This window comes from Lepidochelys kempii, chromosome 10 (genome assembly GCF_965140265.1).
Source record: "Lepidochelys kempii isolate rLepKem1 chromosome 10, rLepKem1.hap2, whole genome shotgun sequence".
In the NCBI taxonomy this organism is placed as follows: domain Eukaryota; kingdom Metazoa; phylum Chordata; order Testudines; family Cheloniidae; genus Lepidochelys; species Lepidochelys kempii.
The window spans coordinates 44,285,940-44,306,425 of NC_133265.1; the positions used below are offsets into that span (position 1 = coordinate 44,285,940).

At 42.4% G+C, this 20,486-nt stretch overlaps 1 protein-coding gene across 4 annotated transcripts in view; it reads left to right on the forward strand.

Annotated features, from left to right (window-relative positions):
- Positions 1-20,486, forward strand: part of MYO9A (myosin IXA) — a 464,628-nt gene that overhangs the window by 368,593 nt on the left and 75,549 nt on the right. For all 4 annotated transcript variants that reach the window (XM_073363174.1, XM_073363176.1, XM_073363175.1 and 1 more), the window contains 2 exons: positions 3,771-3,890; positions 16,568-16,643. In XM_073363174.1, the coding sequence (XP_073219275.1) occupies positions 3,771-3,890; positions 16,568-16,643 (196 nt within the window). The remainder of the gene's footprint in view (positions 1-3,770; positions 3,891-16,567; positions 16,644-20,486) is intronic.

Consider the following 20,486-nt stretch of genomic DNA (forward strand, 5'->3'; position numbering starts at 1 on the left):
AGTGTAGCTTGAACTTCTCCATAACTCAGTCAGTGTCTCAAAAAAGTATCCCAAATGGCATTGTGTGTTAGAACAGGCATAACTGAATGTGTGGCATGGGGTATTGGCTTTTGTACATTAGGCCCCAGAAGATTGAGAACTTTGTTCTGAGGCATACTTGATTAGCGGATGTTGGTGCCTATCGGCTGCTATGTGACATAACACACAAGAATCACAATCTGATAATCTAATGAACATAGCTACAGCAACTATTCTCTGGGAATTGTTCAAGGATCCACTCAAATTTTAGGCCCTAAAGTTTACCTATCTTGATAGTCATCCTATAAAATAGCACGAATTGCTAAGGATTGCATATGTTTTGGGGTTTTTTTTAACCAACCCTTTCTAGATTTTAATTAGCATGAGCTGAATGCATCTGGTGCAGCTGGAGTTGGAACTCATGCTATAATAAAGATTTGCTAATAACACCCCTCCCCCCCCCACACACATACATTAATACCTAATAACACCTCCACACTAGCACACATACTGCTCAGTTTTAAACATTGTTAAAAAGGGCTAGGTGTCTTAAGGTTTGTCTACACTTACCGGAGGATCAACGCTGTGGTGATTGATGCATCGGCGGCCAATTTAGCGGGTCTAGTGAAGACCCGCTAAATCGACCGCTGATTGCTCTCCTGTCAACTCCTGTACTCCACCTGATGGAGAAGAGTAAGGGGAGTCGATCGAAGTGTGTCTCCCGTTGACGTCATATAGTGTGGCCCCTGCGGTAAGTAGATCTAAGCTAGGTTGATTTGAGTTACGCTATTCACGTAACTCAGATCATAGAATATCAGGGTTGGAAGGGACCTCAGGAGGTCATCTAGTCCAACCCCCTGCTCAAAGCAGGACCAATCCCCAATTTTTGCCCCAGATCCCTAAATGGCCCCCTCAAGGATTGAACTCTCAACCCTGGGTTTAGAAGGCCAATGCTCAAACCACTGAGCTATCCCTCCCCCCAATTACATAGCTTAGATTAGGGTGACCAGATGAAACGAAGAAAATATCAGGACACATGGGGGAAGCACACAGAAAAAGCGGCCGGAGTTGACGAAGCAAAAACAAAACAAAAAATGCTGGAGCGGCCAAAGCCGCAATATTGGGACAAATGGTGTCCCGACAAAGACCTAAAAATCGGCATAGTCCCAATTTTATCGGGACATCTGGTCACCCTAGTTTAGATTGACTTCCCTTAGTGTAGACAAGGCCTTATAAACTCCCTGGTAGCCCTATCGGACCCTGTTGTGATCGATCAGAAGGTACAGTTGCAAAGCAGTTTTAAAGGATGTCTGAAAAAGCTGCATTTTTTCTTTGGAGCTTATTTTTTTTTCAGTGTTTTTAGGCCAACAGTCTATACACTTTCCTTTTCCCTGTCTGAAAGCCTATTTGAGTTGTGCTAGCCATACAAAACTCTCAACCCTATGTGTAGTAGGCTTTCCAAAACCCAGTTTTTTTTTCTTTCCTTCATTCTATATCTATCTTTCTTTGTGCCAGTGGTGTCCAGAAGCAGTGTGAACACTTCTGTGTTCTGCTTTCAATAGAATTAGTGTTGGATAAATGAATATAGTCTTCACTGCTACCTTTAGGAGCTTTTCTTTTCTTGCTGCACTTATTATATTCTTGTAGTGTAGCTTTTAGTGACGTTGTGTTTATAACTGTGAGATATGTAGAAGCAGAGCAATGTAACTGTCTGAATTTTGTTGGATATGTTTCTCTTCTGGCCCAGTAGCTGTTTCTTACAGTGCTGCCAACTCTTTTCAAATTAAAAACTTAAAGATATCAGACTGGGTAAAATATCGATAGTTGAGGGGGGAGCTCTTTCAATTACTTGTTTTATAATTGCGCTTTCTGTGTGGGAGAACAAGAAACTGAAGTTAAATTCTAAAAGAAAAGCTCACATTTGGGTTTGATTTTCTTGAAGGAAAATGAACTTGATTAAAGGGACATTGTCAAGTTTTTAGGAAGCAAATTTGTCTGATTTTTTTTGTAATCTGATAGCAAATATCATCTAGATCAGTGGTTCTCAGCTCGTGGCCCAATCAGCACACATCTGTGGCCCATGTGACATCCTCAGGGCCATAGGAGGAGTATTGGATGTGGCCTACAATGGTAAATACGTTGAGAACTACTGCTCTAGATTAATGTATTCCACATAAAACATAATAAGGAACGCCTTGTTGCTGACAAATTTAAAAAGAAAAGTCTCTGTTTTGAGATGACTTACGCAAATCCAGTGATGGAAGCCAGTCATCCACAGCTTCCTCTTTGGTTTTCTCTGTTTTGAGCAAGTTGGATGTGAACATAGACCTGATAAAGGATTTATGTTTCTGACTTTATACTCTCATCCTCCCTCTGCTGGCTCTGCAATAGTATTCAACTAACAAGCACTATTCGCAGTGCTGTGCCCATTGCTGCTGACATAAATGATGATGCTGGTTTGCAAGCAGTGAAGCAAGCAAAAGAAAGCCATTCTGACTTTTATTGAATTAGCAGTGCTATAAACCAAAAAAGAAGAAAATGAATGTTTGCTGAATAGAAAAAGGCAAAAATGGTGGTAAAAAAAATTGGTCTTCAGGCTTCCAAATGGGCAGTACAAAAATGGTGTTACTAACATTAGAAAAACAATAGTTGACAGTGTTCCTCTAAAGTGTTCAGATCAGTCTTTGCTGATAGTTTAAAGCATCAGCCTTGAATGGTAGGCATAATATATCATGCTGATATATGGTAACTTCAGTGTCTCATTACTCCTCAAATGGAAGCATGACCTATCCCACAGTAATTCCCTTTTGCTCAGCCATTTAGATGGTAACTGGAGGGAGCTTCCTGTTTACAACGTAATACCTGTATAACTTTTATTCCAGGTTACATTTATTACGCAATTATCAGGGAACATACTGTATGCCCACACACAGATGTCCACCGTAAATTCTGACACCAACTCCCAGATTCTGTCTGCCACGTAAACTCAGTATGTCTGAAATCTCCCCATTTCTCAGCCCGAAGGAAGGCTAAGCGTACCCCCTCTCCTCTTCCCTATGTCGAGTAATTCCTGTTTCAATTTAAATTGCAAATATCTGGATAACCTAGGGGTATAAGTGTGTGGAGTTGGTCAGAATTTGTGGTGGCCGTGTTTGTGAACATATGGGTGAGGAGTTCTGAAATCAGTAGCCAACCTCAGCTGAACTGAAGCAGAAGGATTTATCGTACTGTAGCTAATAAAAGTAGAGATTTGCATAATCACTTCTTTTTAAAGGTTACCTTGCATTGATTATCCAGATGATTGTGCTCTGGCCAATCGAAGTGCTGGAATTTAACTACTATTTAGTTCACAAGAAATAACTGTATAGTCACCGTGCAAATCAACCCCCACCCCCACCCCCCCAGTCAGAGTACAACGAAATGTGTAACTGAGTAGATGCCTGCAGAGATGTGGGTAGGTACATTTGCAGTGTCCTTGGACTCTGGACTGAGAGAATTATTTCCATGACTGTGTGTGATATGTCATGATACCGTGTCATGAGGGAACTGAAGTTAACCTTTGTCAGTGCTATACATTTTCATAACTGCTGCAAATAGCCTAGTTGTGGTCCATAAACAGAAAGAAAGTGCGAATTTTGAACAATTCTTGTATCACATGGGCAGTTGGCAGCATTGTTCTTTACTCTCTCCTGATTTCTGCTTATATAATCTTTCTCTTCTCTCCATTTTTTGTTTTTATTTTGCTTCCCAAGGGCATGATGATGCAGTGCCATGTGCGGTTTTGAAAAGTGTGGATAGTTTTAGCTTTCTACATCACCCAGTCCATCAGAGGAGCTTAGAGATCCTGCAGAGATGCAAGGAGGAGAAGTACAGTAAGGCTCCATATCCCACCATCCTCTCTGACATGACACTCACACATCAGGAAATGGAAACCAGGAGCATTCTGGGTAGCAAGGGGAAAAAGAAACATGCAAAGAAACTTCCAGTGCAGCCCACTGAGAGCATCATAAGCAATTGCCGGATACCTTAAGGAAAGGATTTTAACCCTTTCCTGCTAGAAATTCTTAGCTAGGGTTTTGTTCTGCAGAGGTCTGGAATAGACTCGCTGGCTCTCTTGTTCTTGTTAACGAGTTGTACAAAAAAAATCCAGTATATGTCCATGTTTGTTTAATTATACGTGGAACCATTTTGCTAATGGCTTCACAGGTTGCTCTCCTAAATAAGACAGTATTCTGAAGTTAGTAACGCTTTTCATGCCATTAATTTTTAGTGTTACTAAAATCACTAAAAAAAAAAAAAGTAAAAATCACACCTAAAGCAAGTTTAGAGAACTTCAGAACCAGTAGGAATACTTCTAGTTTGAGTTAATATAGCTAGTATTTTACTTCAAGCTTTCTTCAGGATTCAGTCCCTTTCTTTTTTTATTACAGCTTTATTTATATGTCATACTTTAAAAATAACTTTGTTTAGAGAAATTGCCTGTCTTTTCAAAGGCTTTCATTTAAATGTGAGGAATTGTTATGCTAGAGGACCCCTTTACAGAACGGGTGGGCAGAGATGCACTTGGTCTCCATTTCCTTGTCCTTACGCCTCTGTTTGTTACATAATAAACTAGTCCTGCATGAACAAACAGGCATTTCTGCCTGTGTTACTAATTACTATGGCTGGACTCCTATTGTAGGAGGAGAAGGGAGTCCAGCAGCATGGAACATAACATCACCTGCCACAAAGAATAGCGCATGGAGATTCAGTGTTATAACAATGTAAAGGGCCTGCTGCAAGATGCCACAATACTAGTTCACTCTTTAAACTGCTCTGTATATCATTTCACTTTAAAGTTCAGATGCGCATACAGTTGCAAGCCCTTCAAAAAAGGAACATGCAATAGAGTGTAATATCGAGTTTTGCCTTGTTGCCTGTGGAGAGGTGATCAAGCTTTATAGGTGAATTAAAAAAATTAAATATTTTTGGTGTCTATATCTACAGAAGGCTTAAGTCTTGTGCCATCGTATTCCTTCTTCATTTTGTATAAATAAAGTTTACAGAGATGGAGCATTACTGTAAACGAGTCTTAATAAAGGCACACTTTCCATCTAAAACATAGACTTTAAAACTCCTGTAAGATGTGCCTAAGCAGAACATCAAAAGGCTTGTTTCCACATTGTAGAAATATGCATGGTAAGTACAGTACATTTTTGTTAGCACTTCAGAAAGATGTGCTTGTCTTTAGAAGTCTCTAAACAGACTTATTCCATGTGCTCCCTGCAATGTCTAGCACTGGGAAAGTTAAGGAAGGGTTTTCATTCTTAACGGAGGCCTTGTCTACACTAGACTAGTTTCCTTAATTTTCCACTATTTCCACCAATGGGAAATCTTAACAAAAAGTCTACTATAGACATAGCCTCTAGAATTTCGCAGTCAATATACTTCTAAGCAACACTTACAGATAATTACATAGCTCTCAATAGTTAGCACCTAATAGTTTATTTCTAGTGTAAGTAAAGCAATTGGAATCCAGTTTAAGATTTTCAAGTTAGTTTAGCTATATGAACAGGTTGTTTATGGTTTGTTAAAAAATGGGGAGGGAAACCCATACAGCACAGAATATTTTTTAACTATGTCCTATAATTCAGTGTAAAAAAAAATGTAAGTTTATTATGGTCAAGCCCAACAGTGTTAAACTTAAATTCACTCTTGCCACTGGCAAAGCCTTGTCATCCTTTTCCCTGTAAGAAATCCATCTTTGGTTGAGAAGGTGGAACATGGGATCTCTGTTACAGTTGCTGCTATTTTATGACTTGGCCAAGAGCAGATGGTCTGGCAAACAAGTACTGTAGTTCATGCAGATTAGCTGCTTCTGTATTCTGGTCTCTTGCATTTCCCTCTACAGTGTGTGCTGCCATTGGTCAGTTCCTAAAACTTTTTCTTTAAAATAGGTAGAGTCCAAACCCATTTAATTATTTGATGCTTGGGAGTTACATTTTGCTGGATTCATTCAGTTGCTAGCCTTGAGGTATGTATTCCCAAGTTTTAGAAGAGCCTGTATGCTCACCAATGGTACTACTTGGACTTGGCTTTTCCTGGAAGTTGAATAAAGTTACATCCTCTCGATTTCTGAAAAATAGATTGTTTGGTAGAAATGTCTTTGTTTTGAAATGTAAGCATCAGTTCCAATCACAAGTGTAAATTAAAAAAGTTATTTAACCAGTGGATTAGTTAGTGAATCCAAATTCCCCTAGGGTGGTAATATTACTTACTGTTCTAGCTATTTGGCCAAGTTACTAATGGTCACCTTTTCATTGGTTACTTAATCACTTCAGTGATTATACCTAGTACATTTGTGTTATTTTGTCAGTATTCCATAACAGAAAAGCAGGGATGCTTCAATGTCTTAACAAGTTAAGCACAATTAATAATAGGGCTTCATGCTCTGTATTAACTGGAATTATGTAACAAAAAATATTGCACAGTGTGACATGCACTGGGCTTAGCTGTCTGAGTCAAAGGCAGGAGCTCTGTTGGTTAATGTTCCTATATAGTGGGTAGAAAGTATATTGTTCACAATTCTTCCCAAAATCATAATAGTGTAGACATTAGACATAGAAAAGACCAGTTAGACAAATCAGTCTAGCCCTGGAAAGGACTAGCGTTGAACTCGGGGAAACGAGCCCTTAGAGGGAAGAGAGTTTTAGAGAATAGTCATATTTATGACCACAGTTTAGCTTAACTGTTCAATCTGCATCTACCCTGTAAATGGAGAAGCACCCAAGTTCCTGATCCTTTGTGTGGAGAGTAATTGTTTATACAATTCATGAATAAATTTTCCTTTGTCAGAGTATTTGGTGGCAGGGGGACGGGAGCACAAGCAAATCAAAAGGGGTTAAATTAAAAATAACTACCCTTTGTTCCCAAAAGCCTCTCAGTCCCCTCCCCCCCCCCCCCCAGTAGAAACAGCACTGCATTAAGACTTCAGCTTTACCTAGTGTTTGGAGGGGATGTAGAGCTCTTTAAGCATTTGCTCTTCATCTGGTAATATGTAGACAAGTTTTTAATGAATTACTGCAGCAGTCATTTCTTAACTCAGCTTGCACTCATCTCATACGTAATTTATTTTTACAGTTGCAAGTGACAAATCTTTGAATTAAGACTGCCTGGAGTACCTGACACTTACTAGTGTTATATACACCTATTATATAAGCTCCAGTGTAGTTTTAAGTTGATCCTGGAATAAAAATGTTTCTTTTCCTGATTTATGTAAGACCAAGCTACAGCAATATTTTGGTACAATCTTATCTTAATAATTTCAGCATCTCATAAAATATTCCCCCCCTGTGGATATTACATTTCTGGTGATTGTAATCTTATCATTCTCATTTTAAGTTCACACTGCAGTCATAGGATAAACAAGTCACTAAAAAGAACAAAATCAGTATTCCAATGAAAGGTCACTGTTCAAAAGAGACCCACTGGTTATGAAAGATTCCAACCAAAATGAAATATAATAGATTAAAGATTTTCTCCATATGTTTATGGGGGGAAATCAAGACATTAATGCCATACATCAAGTCAGAACCCAGTCAGTGGACATCAAGATATTATCCGCTTAATTAATAAAGTCAATAAATAATTTAAAGTTGATCTATGGGCCTTCAGTACTGTAAACATGGTAACATACGCAGCCTGCTGCACTACAGGGTTGACACTGACCTTAGACAAATTTCCATCTACTGGGCAGTTATTTTATTGATAGTTCCTTGTCAGTTTTGGACAGTGTAAAATCATAGTAAATCTGTAAACATCTTTGGATATTTAGGAACGTGTTGCAATCAATGGCCAACTTAGAATAAAGATACCTACAGGAAAAGGGTGAGGTGCACTCATAATTGATTTAAAAGGCCATTTGTATTGCATCACTTTTTCCAGTATCCTACACGTAAACACCTTGTTAGACAATAGGATTCAGTCACGTAGCAGGAATCTGGGAGAGAAAAAGACCTGTGTATCATGTTCTAATATAAAAGTACCTGTCCACCCATTTCCAATGTCTCCTATCATTTCGTACTGGAAGCAAGGCATAGATGCGTGGGTTGTCTTCCAGCTATGTCTCTTCCAGCCCTTCTCTGCAGAAGTGAGAAGAACCTCAAGAGAGAAGAAAAAAAGTCGAGGAAGGCTCTGTGTCCCAGATGTTGGGGTGTGTGTGTGTGTGTGTTTGAAGGCCTCTGGCAGAATTCCCTCCCCTTTGCCTGCCTCTCAGATCTTGGGTTTGCTCTGGAAGCCAGAACCAGAGCTCCATTTCTTAGGAGGAAGTTGCTGTTGCTGAGCATCCCTGCAAATTTGCAGTTTTGATGATTTAATTGGGGATTGGTCCTGCTTTGAGCAGGGGGTTGGACTAGATGACCTCCTGAGGTCCCTTCCAACTCTGATATTCTATGATTCTATGATTCTCCGATGCTGATCTATCATTGCTTTCCATCCCCTACCCATTTCACAGCAAGACAAGCTACAGTGTGACATGTTTTCTTTGCCTTGTGCTGAAGAGGCTTATTCCACATATCACTACTGATAATAGCTGCAATTTAGGCCCTTGCACTTAGTCTGGTTGGAGCAAGATGGGGTCCTGTAGGCAGGAACTTGTGAATCTGAGGCCTTCTGGAGCACTGCCAGGGGAACCCTGCATCTCTGATTTCTGCTCTAAGGGAATGGAGCTAGATCTTCCTTGCCCCGGAAATCACTCTTTCTCGTGTTTCTTTATGGGGAGAAGTCTGCAGAGTTTGCTTCCCATGGCACAACTGGAACTGTTCATTCTGTCTTCCAGTCCGTGTTCTTTAACCCTTTGGTGCCCCACTGCAAGTGGATTTACTAAAAAGCAACCTCTGGGCCCAAGCCCTGCAATCTCAGACAGGAACTGGACAGCCAGTTCTATCTCTGGGGAATCCCCTCCTGGAAGGAGGCTGTGTATCTGTACATCAACCTCAATTCTGAAAAGGGGGACCCTGAGCCAGAGGGTAACTTCCTGTCTCTCATAGTAGCTGAATTCCCCAATCTCCTCACACTAAATAAATGTCTCCTCCATTCTGTCATGTTGGGTTTGACCAAAGGGAATGGGGAAAAAGTGGGCTGGCATTTGACTGTTCCCAGAGCTGCAGTGAAACAGGGTCTTTTCAGGTGGTTGCAGTGTTGTTGTAGCCGTGTGGTCCCAGGCTATGAGAGCGACAAGGTGGATGAGGTAATAGCCTTTTCCCCCTGAATATATGCCCCTGTGGGTGCTCCACCTGGGATGTGGGTTCGCCCATTAGCTAACGATCACAGACTACAAAGTAGTGCTTGCAGGCTCACGCCTGTATGAAGTAACACCTCATGCTCCAAATAAGTGGATATAGGGAGGCGTGGGCCTACTGCCACTTAGTTACTTTTCAGCCCGCCTGTGGCTTGGGAAGGAGTCTTCTGCAGTTAGCTGTATTCAGCTTCCCACCTGTCTTTGACCTCATGAAAGTTTTTAATTTCTCAATTATATACTTTACCTTTATTTTATTTTCACTATATTTCATTGAGCATGATTTTTGTGCTCCTGGAGTGGGGCTTCCCCCCCTACTTGACCTTTGTGCTGGAGCACAATCTGTTTTGCCTAAGACCTCAGGGTTTAAGTCCCGCCAGACCTGCCACAGGTCTTTTCCCCACAGTCAGACATTCAAGTTGTCTGTGGTGTCTGGGGGACTCCCACATCCCCTCAAAGTGTAAGATCTATCTGGAGTTTAAGGGTAGGTCCAAAGAAGATAGGGACATTAGACCAAAACACCTGTTAATGGAATATGCTCTAGCTCTGGAAGGGTCCACTTCCCATCCTGTCCCTCCACCGATACATCGGCCTCAACATCACAGGCTGCTTCAGTCACCGTCCAGCATTATCTGCACCACGGAGACAAAGGCATCAAAGAGAAGAAAGCATTCCTCCCCGACCAGAGAAACGATGAAAAGGTCTCTCCGGAGACTTCACATCCCTTAAAGGGTACCATAGACCAGTGCTTCTCAAGCTATCTGATGTGGGGGACTGGCAGGTTTTTTTCCAATGTGCGCGCAGACCAGCAGCCGATGGCTTGGACCACCACTTTGAGTAGCACTGCCGTAGAGGCTCCAACTGAGTCTGGTACTGAGGCATTGGTATCATGTAAGGAGCCTTGTATTGATAAGCCCTTTTCCAGAACACCTACTGCAGCAGCACCACCTGATCCCTCACGGCATACATCCCTCAGTACAGGTTTCTTACCCTAGCTCTGAAGTAAGACAGGACCCTGCATCCAACTCAGTACTGCAGTAGTCTCCATCTCGCTAGTCCACAGTTCCACCTCCAGTACCAACCCAAGCCTCGACTATAGACTACAAGAGCCCTCTGGCTCCTTCCAGATTTTTGTCTTCTGAGGATCTCATCATTTTGGATGAGCCTGAATCTCCATTGCTAAGGAGATTTATCAGAGCCTCTGCACTGGTACCATCCAGGCTAAATAAAAGGCTAATATAGTGCCAATCTTTAAAAAAGGGAAGAAGGAGGATCCTGGGAACTACAGGCCAGTCAGCCTCACCTCAGTCCCTGGAAAAATCATGGAGCAGGTCCTCAAAGAATCAATCCTGAAGCACTTGCATGAGAGGAAAGTGATCAGGAACAGCCAGCATGGATTCACCAAGGGAAGGTCATGCCTGACTAATCTAATCGCCTTTTATGATGAGATTACTGGTTCTGTGGATGAAGGGAAAGCAGTGGATGTATTGTTTCTAGACTTTAGCAAAGCTTTTGACACGGTCTCCCACAGTATTCTTGTCAGCAAGTTAAGGAAGTATGGGCTGGATGAATGCACTATAAGGTGGGTAGAAAGCTGGCTAGATTGTCGGGCTCAACGGGTAGTGATCAATGGCTCCATGTCTAGTTGGCAGCCGGTGTCAAGTGGAGTGCCCCAGGGGTCGGTCCTGGGGCCGGTTTTGTTCAATATCTTCATAAATGATCTGGAGGATGGTGTGGATTGCACTCTCAGCAAATTTGCGGATGATACTAAACTGGGAAGAGTGGTAGATACGCTGGAGGGGAGGGATAGGATACAGAGGGACCTAGACAAATTAGAGGATTGGGCCAAAAGAAATCTGATGAGGTTCAACAAGGATAGGTGCAGGGTCCTGCACTTAGGACGGAAGAATCCAATGCACCGCTACAGACTAGGGACCGAATGGCTAGGCAGCAGTTCTGCGGAAAAGGACCTAGGGGTGACAGTGGACGAGAAGCTGGATATGAGTCAACAGCGTGCCCTTGTTGCCAAGAAGGCCAATGGCATTTTGGGATGTATAAGTAGGGGCATAGCCAGCAGATCGAGGAACGTGATCGTTCCCCTCTATTCGACATTGGTGAGGCCTCATCTGGAGTACTGTGTCCAGTTTTGGGCCCCACACTTCAAGAAGGATGTGGATAAATTGGAGAGAGTCCAGCGAAGGGCAACAAAAATGATTAGGGGACTGGAACACATGAGTTATGAGGAGAGGCTGAGGGAGCTGGGATTGTTTAGCCTGCAGAAGAGAAGAATGAGGGGGGATTTGATAGCTGCTTTCAACTACCTGAAAGGGGGTTCCAAAGAGGATGGCTCTAGACTGTTCTCAATGGTAGCAGATGACAGAACGAGGAGTAATGGTCTCAAGTTGCAGTGGGGGAGGTTTAGATTGGATATTAGGAAAAACTTTTTCACTACAAGGGTGGTGAAACACTGGAATGCGTTACCTAGGGAGGTGGTAGAATCTCCTTCCTTAGAGGTTTTTAAAGTCAGGCTTGACAAAGCCCTGGCTGGGATGATTTAACTGGGAATTGGTCCTGCTTCAAGCAGGGGGTTGGACTAGATGACCTTCTGGAGTCCCTTCCAACCCTAATATTCTATGATTCTATGATTCATCCAGACAGCTGCAAGCCAACACCTGCCTAAGCCTTCAGGTGGCAGCACCAGCCATGTTACTTGGGGCATCTCAACTTAGCTCCCAAGACGATTTATTGGACTCTGAGTTCTCGGTATGAGAATCCATTTCTGTACCATACCATCAAGCTCCCATGAGTTTTTTAACGAGGCAGACCCTAGAGAACCTACTGGGCACCACAGAGACTAGCACTATCATTGTGGACCCTTCCCCAGTTCTCCTCCTCAGAGTGATTATTGGGATCCCGGGGGCCATTTTGGTGACCAGTTCTGTAGGATACCAAGAAGATACTACAGGTATCGTCCCATTCAATGTCACCAATTGTTTGTCCCCCAGTACTCTGCCCTTCTTCGGTACTGGGCAATGCACAGTAGGAGCCAGAACCTCAACTTGAGGAGATCTCACCTCCTTCAGTTAAGTCCACTTCATCTCCAGATGAGGTAGTAATGCCTACCACCCTCCTATGCTGATGATTTCAGGACATTCCAGAACCTCATGAAGAGGCTGATAAACTTTCTCCAGATCCTACTAGAGGAACTCCAAGAGTCACACCAAACATTCTTTGGTGGACAGTTTTGAATATCAATCCAAAAGAAAAAATTGCTTTACCCAGTAGAGAGGCATTGCTATCCCCTACGCTTAAACTGTGGCAAACACTGGCCACAATGCCACCCACCCTGTAAGAGATCTGATAAAAAGTACTACATCCTGCCAAAGGGAATGGACCACTTTTTTTCCCATCCTATCTCTAATTCCTTAATGGTGGGTGCAGCCAATGAAAGGAGCCATCAGACTTGATCTAGACCCTCTTCAATAGACAAGGAATCCAAGAGGCTGGACTTACTGGGCAGAAACAGCTACTCATCAGCTGCTCTTCAATTTCTTATTGCAAATTAAAAGGCCTTGATGGCAAAATACATCTTTACCACATACTCAACATTTACACACTTAACTGAACATCTCTCACAAGACCAGAGAGAGAAGTTTCAGTCCATCATCACAGAGACCAAGTTAGTCCCAAAAACCTCCCACCAATCTGCCCTAGATTCTGCTGACAAAGCCTCCAGATTCATGGTCACACCAGTGGTCATGAGGACAGTATTCTGGCTCCAGTCCTTGGGTCTTCCAGGAGAAGTACAGAACATGGTGGAGGATCTCCCTTTTGAAGGACCCAAGCTCTTCAGTGAGCATAAGGACTTCTCTCTCCAGAGCAACCCTGGGGTCACTGAGAATCTATGTGCCTCAATGAAAAGATAATTTTGTAGAATACAAACTGCTCAAAGATCTGGGCCATTCCTGTGCTATCAGCACACCTTCCCCAGGCCTCAGGAGTCCTTCAGGAGATGAGTCAAACAGCAAAAATGAGGACTGCCCATCCCTTCTTCTGCTCAGTCAGACCCTTCTTCTAAGAAGCAGTTTGACACTTCAGATGAGGGCAGCAATCAACCAGTTTCCTGCAGTTTTCCCCCTGCTTTGGAGATTGACTATCCCACAGAAGTTCGTCCAAAAAGGCTATTACCTCACTCACTTTGTTTCTCTTCAGGTGAGTCATCAAAGTTAACACTTCCATCCATGTTCTCCCTTTGCCCTTCTTATGAACATTGTTGTGTTTCCTTGGGTTACACATAAGCTGCACTAACAAGAGGGCTGATTTAGCTATCTTAGGGCTTGCAAACTGGCTACCCATTCTGGTTTTGTGCCCAGGCACAGAACATAGATCTGAGAAGATTCCCAAATAGGTAGCCACTGACCTAAATCAGTATCTAAGTTATCTGTACATTTTTAGTCTCCACCCAGTTCACTCCCTGTCTTTTGGGAGACATCATGTGATAGTTCCTGATTTGCAGTGCAGTAAATGGCATTGACAGCATCAGTGTCTTTGATGGAATACCAAACCACATGTAAAAATCAAGTTGGCTGCTTTCTTCTTCACAGGAATTAACCTCTTTCGAGAAGATCTGACGAAAGCCAATATGCAGCTTTCTGAAACCTGAAAATGCCCCCCAAACATCCCAGATCTGACCCTTTGGCTGTACATCAGTTTGTAAGTGGAAGTTTTTCTTTTGACCAGCACCACCCTACAGGGGCAGTGAGTTATGTGGTGGTGTCCCCGTGCTCCAGCAAATTCAGGGGCTGGGGGCCTGGCTCCACCAATGTTCGGGGCTGGGTCTCTCCCCCGGCCCCACCTGCCACCCTGTGCGGCTCCCCCCCGGAGTGCCCCTGCCTGCGCCCTGGGCGGCTGCCGTGCAGCTCTACGCTGTGCTCCCTTGCTGGCCTTAACCCAAACTCCTCATCCCCAGAGCCTTCACCCCCCCTGCACCCCAACCTTCTGCTCCAGCCCTGAGCCCCCTCCTGCACCGTGATCCCCTCGTCCCTGGCCTCACCCCACAGCCCAACCCCCTACCCTAGCCCTGAGCCCCTCCCACATCCCAAACCCCTCATCCCCGGCCCCACCCCAGAGCCCTCGTTTCCCCCCACACACAAACACACACACACACACACTGTGCAATATAGGGAAACTGTTAAACGCTTACTGTTTTCAGTCCATTTTTACATTACAAAAAAAATATATCGGCTACAAGGCAGGTGAGGGTGCAGGGCGGGGCAGGACTTGGACCCGTTCTGGGCACCACCAAAAATTATACAAACCTGCCACCCCTGCCAACCTAGCTGATCTCTTCATTTTATCATAGGACTTTCTTTTGTCCCAGAAGGTCTCTCTCTCATGCTTTTTCTTCCAGACATTCAATCCAAGAGGAATTAGAGATGATATGTTTTGTGGGGCATGAGGAAGGAATTTGGGGACAGTGTCATCTCCTTTTTCCTTTTATTCACTTGATTCTGTGAAAACTCTGGGAGTAGACAAAAATTAGTTTCTGAGGTGATGGTTGTTCTCAACCTGTAGACCTAACTGCAGGACAGTTTTGCATGCATCCAGAGTGGCTGGATCTGTTCCATCAAAGTACCCCCTTTGCCAATTCTGACAGCCTCAAACTGAGAGGCTGAACATATCTGAGAGTGGGGTGCACCAGGGCGGTTGTGACCTGTTTTGAGGAACGTTGGAAGCTATCGACTTCAAAGACTCACAATCAGATTTGGATTGTTTAAAAAAAAAAAAAAAAGTGTTCCAAGAGGATTACAGGAGGACATTGTTACACGTCAGTACGTTTTAAAATGTCTATGGGTTGACTTTAATTAGAACCTCCAAGTGAGCCCCTTGAGGGTCCCAGAACTCTTTTAGCATAGCTGTATTGGCTCCATCAGGATCTGTGAGGTAGGATCTCAGAGCTTGTTACTTAGGTAGTTTCTTTTGCAAAGCCCAAAGTAAAAGCTATACAGGCTTCCCTAACTGGCCTCGAATGTGGTATGCTACTACAGGTTTTAACAAGTTTCCCCCTCTCTCTCATAAGAGAAGTATTCCTTCCACATGCTCACCTTTTAAGAGGACATATTTAGTATGATTGTTATCTCAGCCAGCCAGGGAGTATGAGACTTCATTCCACTGACCCCAGGGTAACTCTTTTTTTTTTTTTTTAAGAGAAGGTAGTGTTGCATTTCCTCCTATGTTTTATTACAAAAGACAATTTAGACTTCCTTTTTTCCTAGAGTTTCCCATTCCCCTCCCCATCATTTTGGAGAATTCAGGGCAAAGGAATATACACTTGCTGGATGTTACGTGTATTCTAAAAAATTTCTTGGTTCACACAAGATTTTAGACAGCTAAGAAATTACTTGTTTTCATGATCAGATGAAAAGGTTGTAAATTCTCTAAATATCAGTTGCTGGATGGATACAAACAATGTTTCATTGCCTGCAAACAGTTATATCTTTCCTTTATTTCTGTTAATTTCGTTGCACCCAAAACATTTCCACTTTTTGGGCAGACACAGTTGAACCATCTGCCATTAAAATCTACAAAGCTGTTACAACATACTCTCCTCACACGTTGATCAGGCCTTGAAAATTGAACCTATAAGTTTCAGAGGATTCCATTTTGGTAGAAGATAAGATTACCCCCAACAGCATACTGCTTACTATGTCAGTGTATATTCATTTGTTAGGAAGGGGAAGAAGCAGTGGCATACAACAAGAAACAATTATTGGTAATTGTAGTAATCTAGCTATTTCTCTCTCTCTATCCCAACCAATTCCCTTCTTGATGGAGTGATTGACTATTATATTTCTATGTTTTTCATGTTACTGCTTTGAAGTGTTTTGACTGACAGGAAGCAGGTAAACTGGTATCTTTATATCCGTCGTGACTGATTGGTAGTTTTCCTCCCATCTTGCTTTCTAATAGTGGAAAGTACACCATTGACAAATTGTTCACGTGTTGTATTGGCGGGTGCTGGGGGAAGAGGCAGACTAGAGCGAGCAGAATTGCTAGTAAGTTATGTCTCCTTGTCAAAGAACATGAGACGTCAGTAGTCAGTTGATATTTCAGCAGCCATGGCTCCTTCATAAACCCCTTACTTTGTATACCCAGCATGTGCCATGACAAATACATATTGCTCTTTTTCATTTGCAGCCAACAAAAAGCTGTTGCTGCTCTAATTTTCTCCTTGTGAAGAGGGGTGTAAAAACTCTTGTTGATATGCTTCCATAGGTATTACCCGGAAAAGCCCAAGAACGCCCCTTTCAGATCTTCAGGGAGTTAACACCATCAATGAGAAAACCCAGCGGTAAGTCTACTCTTCACATTAGCAGGTAAAGATCATTTCAGAGGGGAGAATTTTTTTGTTCTGTTGCAGAACCACCCTGTGAATGTTTCTCCCAGGCTAACTTTGTCTTTTGCCCTTGGTTCGTTCTTGCTTTGCCCTTGTCACATAATCATATCCAACTCAGCAACCGAAACCTGTAATTGAAGTGGCAAGGATTTTAGAAGTTGATTTATAAAGAGGCGTGTGCTATAAACTGAAGTAATATTATAGGGAAATAGTCAAGGTTGTCCACCCTTAACATTCACATAAGTGTGTTTCTCATAGGTATAGAGGTCAGAATTCATCCACAGTTCTTCTTTGGACAAAAAAGTACTTGCATGTTTTATAATACACAGAACTATGCATCTGTGATGTGATGGGAAGAAGGTCCCATGGCACGCTTTTGTTTGTGCTCCCAAAGAATTGTGGGGGGCGTAGTGTTGAGTTTCAAATATTTGCAGATATGTTTGCAGATACATTTGTTCAGGGAATGTCAAAGGAATCCTAACTGCTAAAATGAAGATATCACTAATGATTGAAACCCTTAAAATACAGGTCACCTACATCTCTCTCTTATTACAGATCTGGGTCTGAAGTAATTCTACTTCTGGTGTTAGATTTCAGAATAGCAGGCATATTAGTCTGTATTCTCAAAAAGAAAAGGAGTACTTGTGGCACCTTGGAGACTAACCAATTTATTTGAGCATAAGCTTTCGTGAGCTACAGCCCACTTCATCGGAGTGGCTAAGTCATGAAGTGAGCTGTAGCTCACGAAAGCTTATGCTCAAATAAATTGGTTAGTCTCAGGTGCCACAAGTACTCCTTTTCTTTCTGGTGTTAGAGAGATTCTTTACGATTATAAAACATCCTTACAGTTCAATCCTGGATTTTTCCATCAAGGTTTCAGTGAGGATATAGCTCATGCAGGGTGTCACGTCTACTACACCTCAGGAGCCAGTAAGGGGTACATAAGAGGCCAGCACCCCTTTCCAAACAGTTTTTCTGGCCCATATTCAGAATTAAGTCTCCTGTTAAACAGACTGCTCCTACCTTGAAGACAGATCTAGGCCTCCTCTGTACTCCAGCTGCTCTATTCCAGTGATGCAAATGTGTCAGGAAACCTGCTTAACCAGACCCCTCAGGATTCCCCTTGCCTAGGGGCTACTCTGCTTCACCCCTGCTCCTGGCCCTTGGCATAGGGGTTTGACCAGGGTGCTCCAGCAATCTTCAGCTGCTGAAACAACTACTTGGGTTTGTGGGCAGCTGAGTGTAATTTATAGCAGCCCTGAATTCCTTTGTTTCACCGGCGAACTGGACCAGCACCAGGACAAACCAAGATCAGGAGGAATCAGTGTGATCTGAAGCCACTATTTTTCCTTCTGGCCTGCCCCAAGCACAGTTATAGTGAGACCCAGAATCTTTTCTCTAGTGTTGTGGACTCTGTGTAAACCTCCCTATCAATCCATGTAAAGTGTTCCTTTAAACATATAATATTCTCCCATCCCAGTGCTCTTTTCCTCTGATAAAGTTGTGGTAGCATGACTTTTTTAATATCAGGAAGGCCCTGAAGTTCTGTTGAAAGAGACTTAAAGAATCTGAAGATGAATGAGTTTATTTTGATGTACCGAAGAACAACATTGTTCCCACAAAACTGCGTTCTTCAATTAGAAGCAATGCCATTCCTGGGGTGAGAAAAGGAATAGGTCTGCAAAGTCACTGTGTGATCCTCCAGGCACAATTTCACTAGAGGTTATAGAGTAGATACATTTTCAGTTACAGCATTCTGCCCAACTCTAGCTTCTGTTCTTGAAAAGTAATCCCACTCTGTTGTGTGAAGCGAATGCAATGGCTGTCTCTATAGTAGACTTTTTATTTCCTTAACCTTACCTACTAGTACTATAACTGATCCTGCTCTAACCAGTTTAACTCCAATCATGATGTGTAATTGTGTGTGCGGTGTAATTGCACTGGAATCCCTACTTCTCCATCAGAGGAGCAGAGGGAACAAAAAAGATGGACCTTATTGTTCTTTGCTATTTGCAGTCATATGCTCAACTGCATTTATTTGGATCAAAACAAAACAGCAGATAAATTCCCTGAAAGTGAAAGAACCCAGGATATCAGGATAAGAGCTAAAGCTTAGAAAAAATAGAGTGAAACACATCAGACTTGGTGGAACATGTAAACTTTTGAATGCCTGAATATTTTCTCTAACTTTATTTAATAAATAATAATAATTTTTAAAACTCATAACAACAAATGTCACCTTCATCCCGGAACCAAACAAACACTCTGCTAAAAAACCTGATGTCAGGAGAAACCTTACAGAAGATGTTATCCTAGCATAGTTCACTCAGGATTTGCATTTGTTTCAAAATCAATTTTGCAGTATTGTTAGCGTTGGAGCTGATCAGAAAATGTTCCATCTTTTCACTTGGCACTGGACCAGCTAATACAAAAAGGTTCCATTTTCCTCCTCATCTGTAGTGTTTATTCTCCACTTGCTACCATAAGCTCTTGTGAAACAGCAACTATGTTACAGGTCAGAGGTGACGACATTTCATTGATGGTTGAGTGATCCTTTACCCAGGGGTCTGGAATCCTTCAGAATGCAAGGCTACTTAAGTCTCTCCCCCTTGTCTTTTGAAGTCAATGACATTTTAAGAGGAGTAATGTACTATTCAATGTAAACAAGGGTACCAGAATCTGGCCGTTAATGTGGAGACTGGTGTCATTGGCTATAAATAGTGTAAGTGGTGAATTTGGCTCTGCACTTACAATTTTACCAGTACATCTGAAGCCTGACCTGCACCACCCTCAGTTACTCCAGTCATGAGCAAAAACTGTCAGCCATACCAGAATGTGTGGGAGTTTGAAAAGAGCCCCACTATGAGACCACTGAACCTTTCCCATTTGCCCTAAATGACATTTCAACCCAAGACTTCAAAGATAAAAGGGGTAGTGACTATCTTACTGTCATCCGACTTTTCTTCTTTCCCTTATCCACAAAGGTTGTGGGCTGGTCTCCACTATGGGGAGATTGACACTGCTGCAATTGATGCAGCAGGGATAAATTTAGTGGGTCTAGTGAAGACCCGCTAAATGGATAGCAGAGTGCTCTCTGATTGACCCTGGTACTCCAGCTCTCTGAGAAGAATAAGGGAAGTCGACTGGAGAGCGTCTCCCCTCGACTCAGTGCCATGAAGACACCGGGGTAAGTCGAACTAAGCTACGTCAACCAGTAGCTGGAGTAGTGTAACTTAGGTCGGCTTACTCCCGTAGTGAAGACAAGTCCTTTTTCATCACTGAGTAACAAAGCTGCCTGTAAGAGTCCTAGTATTGCTTTAACAACTGTGCTGGAATTTGTTCAGTGACTGGGCAAGAATGCATTTATTCAAGGTATCCTAACTAGTGCATGCCTCTCTATCCCAGTACTGTGTCTTAAGTAGCCACAATCTGTGGTTCCACAATACATAGTAAACTACTGAGCCATTAAATATTTTCTGTCCCCCATAACCCCAAAAGTAAAAAACAAAACAAAACACCCTTCAACATCTCATAAGGTGTTTAAATCCAAAATGCAATGACTGAATATGCATAGGCTTGAAAGGATTACATTTTTACTGGTAATTATCGGTAAATGTCAATTTCACCATACACACACAGACTGACAAAAATATGTTCATGTATAATTATGAAAATTTTCAGATAGGCAAAGTAGGAAAAAAGCCACTTTTATTAAAGTCAAAATCTTAGTATTTAGATTTTTGAATTAGGCTTATTACAAATGTACTAGTGAATGCATATTAAAAACTGGGTGTAAGG